The sequence below is a fragment of the Scatophagus argus genome, chromosome 1 (genome assembly GCF_020382885.2).
Source record: "Scatophagus argus isolate fScaArg1 chromosome 1, fScaArg1.pri, whole genome shotgun sequence".
NCBI classification, from domain to species: Eukaryota; Metazoa; Chordata; class Actinopteri; family Scatophagidae; genus Scatophagus; species Scatophagus argus.
The window spans coordinates 4,616,136-4,630,070 of NC_058493.1; the positions used below are offsets into that span (position 1 = coordinate 4,616,136).

General features: G+C 41.9%; 2 protein-coding genes across 4 annotated transcripts; one reads left to right on the plus strand and one right to left on the minus strand.

Moving 5' to 3' along the window:
- The first annotated feature begins 1,142 nt into the window (after positions 1 to 1,142).
- slc7a6os (solute carrier family 7 member 6 opposite strand) lies at positions 1,143 to 5,986 on the plus strand. The gene is made up of 5 exons (XM_046398921.1): positions 1,143 to 1,397; positions 2,181 to 2,510; positions 4,075 to 4,281; positions 4,758 to 4,890; positions 5,070 to 5,986. Exons 1-5 carry the CDS (start codon positions 1,209 to 1,211, stop codon positions 5,204 to 5,206), a joined length of 996 nt encoding a protein of 331 aa, XP_046254877.1. The 5' UTR covers positions 1,143 to 1,208; the 3' UTR covers positions 5,207 to 5,986.
- A 168-nt stretch (positions 5,987 to 6,154) lies between these two features.
- slc7a6 (solute carrier family 7 member 6) lies at positions 6,155 to 13,476 on the minus strand. 3 transcript variants are annotated; one of them, XM_046398794.1, is made up of 11 exons: positions 13,160 to 13,320; positions 12,984 to 13,065; positions 10,601 to 11,185; positions 10,371 to 10,496; positions 9,894 to 10,038; positions 9,665 to 9,788; positions 9,454 to 9,557; positions 9,197 to 9,293; positions 8,388 to 8,537; positions 7,757 to 7,940; positions 6,155 to 7,671 (listed from the first exon to the last, which is right to left on the minus strand). In XM_046398794.1, the coding sequence occupies exons 3-11, from the start codon at positions 11,088 to 11,090 to the stop codon at positions 7,604 to 7,606; spliced, it is 1,488 nt and encodes a 495-aa protein (XP_046254750.1). In that variant the 5' UTR covers positions 11,091 to 11,185; positions 12,984 to 13,065; positions 13,160 to 13,320; the 3' UTR covers positions 6,155 to 7,603. The 3 variants fall into 3 exon arrangements, with proteins under 3 accessions (XP_046254750.1, XP_046254577.1, XP_046254665.1); XM_046398621.1 differs by lacking the exons at positions 12,984 to 13,065; positions 13,160 to 13,320 and adding an exon at positions 13,329 to 13,476; XM_046398709.1 differs by having other exon boundaries at positions 12,984 to 13,320.
- Positions 13,477 to 13,935: the final 459 nt, after the last annotated feature.

The following is a 13,935-nucleotide window of genomic DNA, read 5'->3' on the forward strand; positions in this document are numbered from 1 at the left end:
TGGCTTATAAGAATATTAGCTTAAGTTATTTGGGATGTTTTTCAGAAGTGCTCACCTATCAAGGGAAATGTTGGATCTAAATATGTTAAAGTTGGTTTATTAGAAAGAGTAAAATTTGTACTCACCTGTGTATGTATTATCCAGTGTTCTTAAAAAAAATCCCAAAAGAACTGAGTTTCAGCTTTTCTTTATAGAAACAGAGACGTGTTGATACTGCAGATACTTAAAAGAAGGCACTGATTACAGCGGAAGGGTGTGACTCCTCTTTTCAGTGTGGCTCTACCTCTTCAAACAAGTAAACTGGTAATGTAATTATACCCTGAGGACATGATCTGGTCTTTCTTCTGTCTTTATAATTACCAGTCCTAAATGAACTGCAGGCCTCCTGGCATGCAAGGGATGGGTACAAAGCACTGTTAAAATTGCATGAGGTTTTCATGGAAACCAACCACATGTATGCAGATGTACACTGTTGTACTGACAGAACAATATGAAGAAAAGAAGACTAAGCCAAAAGGACTATGTAAAGATTACTAAATTCTCTCCCACAAACTAACATTGTAAGTTGAGGCTGTCAACTGGACTCGAGATTAAACCTCAGTATTACCAAAAGCTACATTGCGGTGTAGCATGTTTAGTTTTAAGAATGTGCCATCAATTTTGAAAAATGAATATGCATTAAATTTAGAATACTAGTTTAAATTATTACATTTTGCGAAATAATCATTTTACCAGATTACACTTTCTTTAACTGTTAACTAAGTTTATTAATTTACCCTATAAAATTATAAACTGATTTGTAAAATACGTCTTTAAGAGCCGATTTCGTTCTGTTTTCTTTCTATGTTAATATTATTGTCATACAATAACGTTATTAGTTAGATGGATTAAAAAGTGTAGAAGCAGGGAGGCACACTCCAAACTCCAAAGAATGACCTTTGAATATATATTAAATTAATAGTACAGATAAAGTAGTTTGAGAGAATGAAATAATAATTTGACAAAAGTTAAATCAAACTAGTAATTCGTTAGAGGAAACTGCAGTATTCACTGACACTTTCTCCTGTACTTCCGATCCTTAGCCATGCTCACGTGGTCGTGCTGTGACGTTTATGGTACACGGAAATATAGGCGGAGTGAGCGCTCCCCAATTTCCCTCCTCTCTATCTGCCAGACACAAACCAGACAAACTCAGACAGAGGGACAACATGGATCCAAACACGACGATTTTGCGGGTCAAGCGAAAAAGGGGAACCGACCCAGCAGATACATTGTTACTGGCGTGCAAACGTATACGTCCAGAGACGTCCCAGAGCTCAAACGAAACTGTCCCGGAGCCTAATGAAGCCGAGGTTGAAAACTCCGTCTTCAAACTCGTGGCAACCGTAGCAACACAGGTGAGAGGCCCGTTGGTACAAGCGCTCTGTTAGCTAACCAAGCGCTAATGGCTAACGTCAACGCAGCTGGCTGTTCATTGGGCAAACACACGCTGGCCAGCGTCTTTATTCAAACGTAACAATTAAGTAAAGACGAGTGGCTGGTGGCAACCTGAAATTGGTTAACTACTTGAAAAGGATGATAGTTGTTGGAGAACAACGTGCCATCTGTGCTAGTTGTTGTTAGCATAGCATCAGGCTAGTCAATGGCGCTATTAGCCAACATTAGCTGTGCCAGCTACATTTGCCCCAAATCGCATTTGGATGTGAAATCTTTCTGTGCTTTTGTTGATGGTGAACGTAATCGTGGTGTGTTTGCATGCCTCGAAAATGATCCTGCTTCAGTCAAAAACGCACTCGTAGCTATAATATTCGTATTTTAGTAAGCTACGTAGTAGCAAACATGTATTTATCGTTTAGTCCCATCCATCACGGAAGCTAATTACACTATTTTTAAAGGTCTTCACTTTGGTTCCTTGTCTTTGCTATCGAATTTTACTAGTTATTAATTGTGTTTATGTTAATCTTCTCCAGCTTTTTACGTGTTTCTGCTCACTGAGGCATTTGGAACAAACGTCTGTTTTTCACTGATGCAGCAACTGAATGTGAAAGTAAATTTTGGGTTGTAATATATTTTGAAGTATTGTTTCCACGCTTCCTTAAACTTGTATGTGTCCGGACTTAAATATCTTCTGTTACCCCTCTAAGAGCCACATTGATGAACATCTCTCATCTCATCTCCAGGATGCTCCCGTTCAGGCGCAGGTTCGGCAGGCTTTGGCTCGGCCTCGCATGGCCCACGCACTGCGCCCCTCGGCCGCCAGTTCACACCGGATAATTGGGGACCTGCGGAGCACAAAGTGGAGCACCCGGAGGGAGGAACGCTACAGGATACTCTCTACCCACCGTACAGGGCTATCCAGTTCAGCCCAGCAGCCAAACTCCCAGACAGATGCTTCTGACGGTATAGAGGAAACTGGGAAAGAGCAGGACAAATGTTGGGGTCTCGGTGAAATCCAGGTGGTTGATCTACTACATGAGAATGTAGACGACCAGGACAAGTCTTCTGGCAAGGTGAGGTTAACATTATTGTAGCTTCAAGATGAGTATCGTTAAGATTTTGTCTCTGATGTTGTCAGTTACTAGGCTTATTGAAACGGATTGGGTGAAAAGTCTCATTGATTGTTATGCATAACTGAGGGGATCTACAATCAGATATTTAGCCCAAGTCTGCACAGATATTATTTTTAATTCTGAATGTGTTGGTACAATTTTAATGACTTTTCTGTACAAACAGCACGTGCAGGTTTTAATTAATGGAAAAATTCTATTGTGTGCTTCACTTTTTTTTTTCTTTTAGCTGTGGTATAGAAAGAGATTCAATGGTCTGAAGTGTGCTTGCTTTAACTTGAAAATAAAAGTATCTGAGACAGCACAAGAAAGTTATCCAACACCTGCTGAGCAAGTGTAACATAAATTGTCCACAGAACTGCTTATCGGGTGTGTACTGCAAATTTCTGACACATTGTCTGTTTTAGGCTGCTGGGGTTACTCTGATTGAAAATGTAGTGAGTGCTATCTGTATTTCCACTGACTTTTCAAAAGGCAGCATCACACTCTGAGAGTTGAGGGGGGGTCATACAGTGTGGCATTTCAGTCTTGGTCCAGTTCACGTTCACACTGACACACATCATCAGGACTCATGTACGGAAATGGAATTCTGGCAACTGACATGTGACTGATTGCAGGCCTTGTTAGTATTATTAGACTGCAAGTCAATCGCATGTTATAAATAATAACAAACAGGTAGAAACGGGATGAAAAGGCGGTGTATTGTACAGTAATGATTTGTGGCTTATTACTGTGGGATCGCGGCCACACAGTTTAATGGACTTAATGAACTAACAAAGTACACAAAGTAAGATACAGGCACAGCACTTTCAACAGCTTTTGACATATTAATCAGGTGCTAATGAAATCATGCTAACATTACATGTCTGATATCATGAAATCCTCTTTTTGGTTCCTTTGCTTTCACTCCACACAACAAACGGCACCAGAGTTGGCCCGAAAGCCGACTGAGTACCACCTTTTGAAGCAATCTTTGCTTGGTTGTTTGTTCTGTTGACAGCTTTCACGTAATCCAAAACAAATCCCACTAAGAGGGCAAATGGACTTGAGTTCATTTCAACCAAACAGGGTAGGTGTGATTGCACCCTCCTGTCATAATGCCACGTGCAGCACCATCATCCAACAGTTCAAAATCCTGGGGAGAGCCCTGTATATGGTGAAAGATTAGAGCTATTATTAATTACAGAAAGCAGAATGCCATTACGATAATCACAGTATGCTGTGCTTGTGTCACAAAGACTTTCACAGAATCAGCAGTAAATGTCTAATATTTTGTTAGCTGTTGAAATGCTGTTTGACTACAAAGAACAGATGTGTGCAGTTGTGACATAAGGCCCACAAATGCTTTTGTTGTTGAGCTCCTTTACTGTACAGCATATTAACCGGATTTATAACCCTAACAGATTAACAAAGGATTAATAATCTGTTAGAGGTGCTAAATTCAGGCATTAATCACTAAAATGAATAGCCTCAGTAGTGGTTAACTAATTCTCTTGTTCTTGTAAAGACGCTGTCCTCAGACCCAGAAGTGATCCTGTGTAACAGCACCAAGATGCTGCGGGAGCATCTGAGCATATCCGGAGAGGGACTTGGCGAAGAGCACCGGGAGCAGGACTCTGACTACGTCTACGATCTTTACTCCCAGGAAACGGCCACACCAGGGTGGATCCAGGACATCCTGTGTGTCAGGGCCTACCCCGATGAGGGAGAACTGGTGTGTGTGGATGGATGGACGGACAGATGAATGAGTGCTGAAATCGGAGTGAGTGAATGAAGAAATGGGTGAAGTAGAGAGGAGACGTGGGGGAAACAAAGGGGTCTGAGCTCACACCCGTTATGTGCTTAACTGTCTGTGTAAAGTGTGTTTGGTTAAATGGGCAGTCAGCTTTTGCCTACCTGTAAATGTTGTATTTATTAACTCAAAGCACAGTGACCTTGCATTAAACACTGTTCTAAGCCAATCAGTAGCATTCAAAACTTGTTGGGTTCTCATAATTTTGGCCCTAAACATTCACAACAAGGTGATTTTCTAAAAGTGTTAATTTGAGCTTATGACTTAAATCATAAGGCTGATTTATTTTCTTTAATTTTATAAACCGTTTCTCTGAGGACTCTAAAACCAGTAATGAGTCAGCAAAAATGAGACCTGCTGCTTCATAAACGGGTTGTTGTTGTTATTGTTTGTTCCAGGTGCCTGACCTTGTGGTTCATGAAGAGGAGGTGTATGAAGATGAGGATGATGAAAATGATGAAGCAAACTGGAGGAATGACTACCCTGACGAGGAAAGCGACCCAGACAGTGACAGAGAGGAGCGCTATGGTGGTATGTTTTAATTCGGGTGTTGGGTATTCCAGTCTATGTAGGTTTGGACTTTGAGTAAACCTTGCTCATTTTCCTTCGTAGAAAGAGTGCATACAGAACGTTTGTTATTTAGCCAGAACAGTTGGAAAAATTGGGTCTTTCCTGTCTCTCACTGGCTGGTCTCTGTCCCGTGCATGCAGATTACTGGGAGGAGGAGCACTCGTACAGCAGGAGGAGCTGGCAGCGCTACCAGAGGGAAGTGCTGCATGAGCTGGGCTGCCGTGGTGACGAGGAGGATGAGGAAGACGACGATGGAGACAAATATGATTCTGATTGATCTGTCAGTGGATCACAGTGGAAAAAACACCACGCTCCATTGATTTCTATGTAGCTGAGAGTGGAGGAAAACCAGTGCTAGAATGCCACAAGCCTTGGAAAATGTACTTCAAGAAATCACAGCGTAGCAGTTCATGTGTAGCACTCGGCAGATTTTTTCCGACATTTCAAGTGACATTGACTAAAGCACTTGTCGTTCTCTGCCCTGCGTGTGCAGAATTTTGCTCATGTGCCAGTGCATTAAGTGTCTGGATGACAGCTTGTCGACCACTAACTGGTTCAGAAAAGGTTTAGGGTGAAATCTGTCCTCTCTCTACTACACAGGTGATGGAGTTGGTGTCATTTCCAGAAGGATCCAGAGTGTCTGTGTGTTTTTGTTTGTTTGTTTTTTTTAAACTGGTGGAGTGAACTTGTGTGTGAGTGTTTGTTCAAAGTGGATGTGTGTGTTAGAAGTGTTGCGTATTAGTGTCATATGCCTGGTATGCTTCGTGCTGTTAAACTTTCTGTTCAGTGAGATGTCTTGGGCTGTGTGTTTGCAATTTAGGGTGTCTGTGCATGGTAATGTGTGTAGGTATAACTATGCGTGTTAAGATTTATGCATAATGTGAAAGCGCGATGAATTGTTTGTTGTGGGTGTGCGAGTTTGGTTGAGAAATTCCCCCAATTTTTGAAGTTCGGATTGTTTCTCTCGGATGCTTGTTGAGTTAATCTTTCTTTGTAAATATGTAGATGTGTATAAAAAGAAGGCTTTCAAAATAAACTTCAAACATCTCAGTGTCAATTTGTTCTGCATCGTGAATACATAAAACTACATGGAAAAAATCTACTCAGAAGTTTACTCTGAAAAAATGTCAAGCTCCAAAAGAACGTATGCAGTCCAGTGATCCACAGCTGAAGAAGAGTAGTTGATCAGTAAACTGTGAAGCCAGAAATCATACTGATAGGCCTGTCTCTTAAAATCAGGTCTTTAATGAGCACAGAGAAAATTTCCTCTTTCAGAAATTGATGTGTACACATCGTTACTTCATTCTACAGAATGAAATTTTCAACTATAGGTACAAGTAAATTTTTTTTGAATGGAGAGGGACTTAAATGTTCGATAGCTTCCTCATGATGTAAAGAAAAAAAAAACACGAAAAGGTTCAGCACATTTTAACTGAGCGTGCACCGCGGGGCCATACAGCACTTGTGTGTAAGACACAGCACTGGACCTTGAGCTGACTGCTGTCCCAGTATGGCATAATTAATGGCATAAGATGAAGTCCTAGATTGAAACCAATAGGTGCCATTTAGGATTAGCTGAAATGTCCATAATTTTTTACCAGTTAGTAAAATATGATTTGTGCATGTCTGTCTTCTCATACATGTGAGTGCATTTAGTTTTTCAACATCAGATTGGATTTAAATCAGCCGGTCTGTTTTAACATGGATTCACTGATTTAGTCAGTTACTGTAGGCAAAAATTCAGCATGTTTGTAATGAAATTTTTCAAGGTGTTGGGGAAAAATAGTGCTTTCCTGAAGAGAATATGCAAATCTTGTATAACCAGGCATAAAGATGGATCACTACAATGGAAATGGAAATTGCTAATTTGACCTGAGTCTGAACATTTGTTGGTGTCTTGGATGTAGCACACTGAACACTGAAAAGTAAACTCATTAAGTTCTACACAGTTTAAAGCAAACATGAAGAACAGGAAGGCCCCAGCTTCCATCAAAGAGTCATTCACAGAAGTCATTAAATAAACCACATGAAAAAGAAGAATTCTATTTAAACGTAAAACAACCAGTTAAAATTAAAATACAACGACACCAAAAGTGTCCATGAGGATGGTGACTTAAAGTCTTCAAGGAGCAGCAGACAAGAAAACATCTTCCCTTTTTTCCATTGTGAACAGACGAGAGTATGCACACTCACATTCTCTCATACAGCACAGGTTATCTTTCAGTTTTAATGCGTTAAACCCACAGAATAATGTACAGCACCTGTAAAATTCCACAGGCACAAACGGTGCAGAGGCAGTAAACACCTGGAAAACCTAGAAAATGACCTGTATAACTAAGAAGGCAAATCCTTTCAAATAGAGGTTGTTGAATACTGTGATGAAGAAATGTAACTAACGATATCCACAACATTCAGTACTTTAAATCCTGAGGCATTAAAGTCCTTGAACGTCCTTGAATTCCAGGATAATTCTGCAAGTGATCGTGTGCAACATGTCGCAGAATTTTCTTTGTTGTAAACAAGTCGGTGAAGAGCTGAGAGCTTCGGTATAGTGTGCAGTAGAACAAAAAGTGTCATGAAAGCTTTCGGTCACAGCAGAGTAACTCATCGGCTCCCCCGGTGACTCAGCTGTTAGGATGCTGCTGCTGGGTAAAGCTTTGAAGTGCGATGGATTCTATTTGCTTTTGTCCATCTCTGTCAGTACACAGTAGCAGGTGTACTGGGTGAAATGAGTGAGAGAACCTGCAGTAAGAAGACAACAGCCGTGTTGAGGGAGGGTAACCAACGATAAAATGACAAATGTGTGTCGGATGCGCGTTAAACTCACTCAGCAGTCTGGTGATCACAGGCGGCCGTTTGGACTCCGGTAGAGAGACACCCAGGAAGTAGACTGGAACTCCCGACAGGGCGATGGCAATGCCGATCAGAGAGTTGATGGTGTCGCTGTAGAGAGGGACTGCCACCAGGAAAACAGCACACAGGCAGAACACCACCGGGTACAATAAAGTCAGCTGGAGAGACAGAAAATCTTTGCATGTTATAGGGAATTTGAACATTACATTTAATGTCATTTAGCCTCTTACGCCTACTGCGATGGGTTTAGTGGTGGGACAATTTTGCCTCACTGCTAGGGGTGTAAAAAATATCAGTTCACCTCAGTGTCAAGGACAAGAAATGAAAGAAAAGAAAGAAAGAAAGAAACGCAGTCAAAAGACATATTAACTCATAATGAATGAATACAATTAAGTAAAACAAGCTGCTGTTGGTCCACACTGATGTCACATTCAGTCAGCGTGGGCACACTAGGTTTACCGCAAAGGAGATCACTTGGTAATGGTCATGACAGCGAGAAGCTCTGATATGCTGATGAATTCGAATTTGCTTAAAGGTCAGGCACATCCACCACATGGTCTGAGTCTGGTACAGGGCCTTCCACAGGTGTGTTTGACTGGACTCACCTTGAGAGGTCTGGGTCTGTCAGGCTCTTTCCAGCGGAGGTAAATCTGCCCGGCGATGGACAGACCCATGAAGAACCAGTAGCTAAAACTGTAGTAGTTGATGAGCTGGAAGATGTCCTCCACTGTCAGATAGATCAGTGACATGACACACTGGACGGCGAACACAGGGAGAAAGGGAGGATGAAGCCAGTGAGGGAAAAAAGAAACATGTAAAGATTCACTGTAGTATCAAGATTCCATTATTTTCATGTCTTAAATGATCAGCAAGATACTTTTAGTTTGCATTACACCCCATGCTCTCTTTTTATAATGGAAATGCAATTCAGCATATAATAAAAAAGATTTGAAATGGTCTGAAGTTTCCTACCTCAAATCAGCTAATACATCGATCACCATTTAGTGGAGGCAAGATTTAACCTTAATGCTAATTTTCAATTGCCCAGTCAGACAATTGGTTCAGAAATCTACATGTCTAAAGTCAGGTTTTATTGCCAATATACAAAGTGTTCTATTTATTAATCATGTTTAATCTTATCTCCCTTGCTCACCATTCGCCAACGCCATTCAAATAAACTCTTCTGTCCAGGATGACTGAAATGTTTGCTTACACTTCACCTCGTAAATGTCTTTACCAGTCAGTACTGTCAGAGATGAGAGCAATGACTCACTCCATAGGTACTTCCACCATCATTTCCAGAAAAAAAAAAACCTATTGTTATCCTTATCCTTATTTCTCAGCCCAGGGAAGTTTCCTGGACTTCCCCCAATATCATTTACAGAATTTTCAGGTGTTTGAACTATTTTCATACATTGAAGATCAGAGCAGGGATGGGAGTGAATCTCTGTATGTGGATCATGGACAGAGCGTCGGGAAGGTGACCTTCACGTGAGCCCACGAAGAACAACCTAGACCCAACAAACATGAATTAAGACAAATAATGTGACACCACGCAAATTGTGGTCTCTTATAAAACTGAACCTGTACAAATGAGGATTGGAACCCCCCCCCCAAAAAAACAACAAAAAAGCAGTTCGCATCGTATTTGCAGCGTCAGTGTGGTTCTACCTGGATGCAGCAATGATGGAGGCGTTGAGGCCTCCATAGCAGGACAGGGCCACAGCAATGGGGATGGTCCAACTCATCACACCCAGAGTGTGATCTGCAAATGTCTGAAGCAGAGGCACAAATCAGTTTACTGTAGCTCCGGTTTCAGCTCATACACATACATCTTGTTCTCTGTCTCATCATTTTTTTTCTTAACAGTTAGTTCACTCACCACGGCTACTGCATCACTGGCCATGATGGCACTAACATCCAGAACGGCATAGTAGGCCACGTTGGTGAGGATGTAGATGATGGTGACAATGGGCATAGAGATGGCGATGGCCAGAGGCAGGTTCCTGGAACAACAGGATGTTTGACCGGGCTATCGGGCTGATTCAAGGACTCTGAATTGCTTCTGCTCATACTTCTTACTGAAAAGAAAACATGAACAGAAAAACTACCTCTCAGGGTTTTTGATCTCCTCAGTAACAAAGTTGAGGGTGTCCCAGCCGGAATAGGAGAACAGGGCAGAGTAGAGCGCCAGTGCAATGTCGCCGGGATCCCTGGATGATCCCTGAAAGGATGATTCAAAGTTGGCTGTGTAACCTAAGACAAAACAATTAAAGGAAAGTGAAACTGAACAGCATCCACATACAAGTATCATAACATACAGTACGTTTAGGGGCAGTCATAGCTGTTGTTGCATCCGTGTTTGTCATTCTGCTGCGGATTGCTGATTTCAAAATTTCTATAAAATCAGGACCAAAAAGACTAAACAAAAAGGTGTGTGGAAAATTATCCAGGGCCAATACTGATCACAGAGAAGAAGACATGTTTCCTGGTGTTGTATTTTTCACTGTGCGAGCTGGCCAAAGGTTTGAGCTTCTAGCACTTTCATGGCAGAGAGGAACAATGAGCACTGCAGTGGCAGCACTCACCTTGACACAGCTTGACGATGCCAGTGATGATAATGACCACGAGGGCGGCCACCTTTGCATAGGTGAAAATGTCCTGCACGCGGGTGCCCCACTTTACATAGGCAGAGTTGATGAACGTCAGCAAGCCTGGAGAGAGAGGGAAGTTTCACAGTTATACTTTGTGTTGTGTAGGAACTGTTAGACAGATATGAGCAAATGACGGTGGCTGAGAGTAGATCAGAAGTGCTTACATATACAGGCTGCAGCAATAAGCCTGGCTGCTGCATATGGTGGTTCACAGGTCGGAAAGAGCGGCTGCACCAGGTAGTTTGCAAAAGTAATGGCAATGACTGCCTGGCTGGTGGGCTCGATAATCAATAAAGATGTCCACAGACGAATGAAAGCAATGAAGCCACCAAATGACTCCAGGATGTATGCATAAGATGCACCTGATTTGGTGATGGTGGTGCCCAGCTCGGCGTAGCAGAGGGCCCCCACTACAGAAAACAGGCCTCCAATGACCCAGATGATTAGCGACAGACCATAGGAGGCGCTGTAGATCAGCACACCCTTGGGGGAGACGAAGATGCCAGAGCCGATCATGTTTCCTACGATCAGACTGACTCCATTGAGCAGCGAGATCTCCTTCTTAAGCTGCATGCTCTCTTTGGGCGGCTCCAAAAGATTGGAAGAGGGGCCAGCACTGCCATTCGTCTTCTTGGACTCTTCGCGGTCGGCCATGGTGCCGTCGTCTCAGGGCTTGAACCAGCAGGACCTGAGGACCAGCTGTGGACGCTACAGGTCCTTGTTTCTTTTCTGGCAAGTTCTAGGACCACCTGTTCAACAGAGTCACATGCCATTATTGGTGAAGTAAAGAGGAGCTCAATCTCAAATAATGAACCAGAAGAGCGTAATGTGATTGATATTTAATATCTAACACATCAAACACTGGTAAAAGAAATGCCGCGCCTACAGCACAGAGTAGGGTGAGGTGTGACATAAATAGACAACCATATTGTACGGTCAGTGTCTCATGACTCACACAGAATGCCAAGGATGTCAAATGTTAACTTACCTTATAATGTTAACTTGCCTTAAAACTATGCCTGTTAATCACATGATGATTTAGATTAAAGGGGACAGATCCAGTGAAACTGGTCTGCACCACTTTAGAGAATGATGTGAACTATCTCTATGAGATAACAAGTTAGAACAACAGAGTCAATGCTGTGTTTAATAACATAACGAAATGTCAGACTGAAGGGCAGATAAGCTCGAGGCCTGTGTGTTGTGACTACATGCATGTGAGGTGCAAGCTTCAATTAATCACTAAGCATGTGTTCCACATGTGCAAACTCACCAGCGCAGTACCTGTTTTTCTGATGATAACAGACCAATCAATGACTCAAACAGCAACATTGCTGTTAACTTGAATGTCATTAGGCAACAACAGACACTTTCCCACATGCCACCGATCCAAAAACAGCACCTAAAGGTGTTGGTGTGTGGTGTGAGTCTTAATGTGTGTGTGCGAGTCTGCGAAATGCGTCAGGCATTATGCATTAGTTAGCGTTCCTGAAGAGGGCGTGAAGTATGTGTGATGTACACCCCGTGATACGTCACCCGATCTTATAGCTGAAATACACAGAAGGAAGCATCAACATTCAGCAGTTATTGTATCATGACTCTTGTTCACTGCTACTACACAGAGGCTGTAAAAGGTCAAAGGTAAAAGGTCTCTCTCTCTCTTTTCTACCTTTTCAAACAAAGGCTAACCGTGCCCCAGATAACCTTAAAAGACAAATGGGAAGCTGAGTGCAGTGCTAAACAGTGCGGTGTAAATCATTTTCTAATGTTGAGGAAAGGTCAACATTGTGCAGGAGAGTGGTGTCCATCTGTGGATGGAGGTGTAATCTCTTCTCTACACATAATTCAAGAAATCAAAACAAAATAATAATAATAACAACTAAATAATTTACATTTAGGGCTGGCATAATCAATGAAGCAAAAATGCCAAACATTATGTGGTAGCAGATTTTGTAATGTGACCACTTTTTTATTTTTATTTTTTATCATTGTAAATCATTTGTTTAGTTTTATTCTAGTCTGGTTGGAAGACAAGCTATTAGTTATATGATTTGATGATAGATACGTACTGAAAGACCTCTGACACCACATAGAAATAAACATGAAGATAATAAAAAAAGTCCCTTACTATTACAATGCATCCCGAGCCGACGCGGCATTACTAAATCTTACTTCCGCTAATGACTTCCAAAATAAACTCACAATTATCGCTGTCACGAATGGAACAAAATGTTTTTTTTCTCCTGAACACGCCTTTAACGGACTATGTCAAATAAAGTTTATGTACTGATGAAACCCACACATGCAAAATCTGGACTTTAAGGTCCACGAGGCAAATAGACATTAAAGGGGGGGATTCAAAGGAGGCTGTGTTACATAGTAGAACAATGACAAAAAATATTTGGTGTTATTAGAAAGCCTTAGACAAGTCTAATAGCGGACTCAATGGGCTCTTAATGATAACAGGACCATTTATAACAATGTTAGAACGCTACTGGCTGGCATACACTAACGTTATTTGAACTATTTAGGTTAACGTTAGCTTACCGGTATTCTTTGATCCACTTAACATCGTGTCTTTGACTCCCACTAAAGCAACACCAGCGAAAAATGTCTGCGTTTATCTCGCCTTCGTGAAATAAGACAGACAAAGCCACAAAATACACAATCGACAGCGATAACTCGCTAATGTTGGCTTTCATTTTGAATGTGAATCTCCTTACCTCCGGTATTGTGACGGCTATTTTCGGTTAGCTTGCTGCGATGCCACAGAGACCTTATAGTCCCGTTAATGTGTCTAAATTCGGGTTTAGTCAGATCTGTCTTCGGTGAATAAGCAGATTCTATCTCAGTTGATTAAAAGCTATTTCTCAGGGCGTTTTCAAGCCTTACCTGTGCTGGTCTGCCTGCTGCCTAGTGGTTTTGACAGGCAGGCAAGAAGGTGTCCGTTCAAATACGCATCAGTCCCGTAAACAACTGGCTGCTGCTGCTGCTGCTGCCGCACAGATGAGTGGTCATGTGACGCAGCTACATACACCCTGTATACCGACAGCTGACAAAGGAAAAGAATAAAAGTGAATAAATGAACGGCGAAACGTATTAAATGCGTATGCTTTCACGAAGGTGCTCTGCCAGTCATGTATCTGTGGCGTGTCTTAACATGTCGAGCGGACTCAGTTGATTCAGACTTTGCATCAAAAAGATCCTATTGAGCTTTGCTGGGACGGATGGCAAGAGCTTCAATCACAGAAACCGCTCAACTGGCTAACGTTTCAACACGAACAGTGAGTAAATTGGCTCAACACCTTTTTAAGATACTTCATGATGTGTTTTTTTTCTCCCTTTTTAATCAGTTCAGCCTGTCTGTATGGCTGCTACATTCAAGGACGCTCTGGGGGCATTGACTGCAGTATGCATAGCCTATTATTAGCCTGATTATTCTCTTCAGTTACTGAAAAAGTATTTTGTCATTCGGCCTGGCTATGCCTAATCTTTATTA

Bases quoted from the DNA above. Each gene is read 5' to 3' on its own strand.
- slc7a6os (XM_046398921.1), top strand. From the start codon at position 1,209: ATGGATCCAAACACGACGATTTTGCGGGTCAAGCGAAAAAGGGGAACC. The intron at 1,398-2,180 runs GTGAGAGGCCCG...TCTCATCTCCAG, and splicing joins TGGCAACCGTAGCAACACAG to GATGCTCCCGTTCAGGCGCA. The intron at 4,282-4,757 runs GTGTGTGTGGAT...TGTTTGTTCCAG, and splicing joins ACCCCGATGAGGGAGAACTG to GTGCCTGACCTTGTGGTTCA.
- slc7a6 (XM_046398621.1), bottom strand. From the start codon at position 11,090: ATGGCCGACCGCGAAGAGTCCAAGAAGACGAATGGCAGTGCTGGCCCC. The intron at 10,497-10,600 runs GTAAGCACTTCT...CTCTCTCTCCAG, and splicing joins TATTGCTGCAGCCTGTATAT to GCTTGCTGACGTTCATCAAC. The intron at 7,672-7,756 runs GTGAGTTTAACG...TTCTTACTGCAG, and splicing joins TGTGATCACCAGACTGCTGA to GTTCTCTCACTCATTTCACC.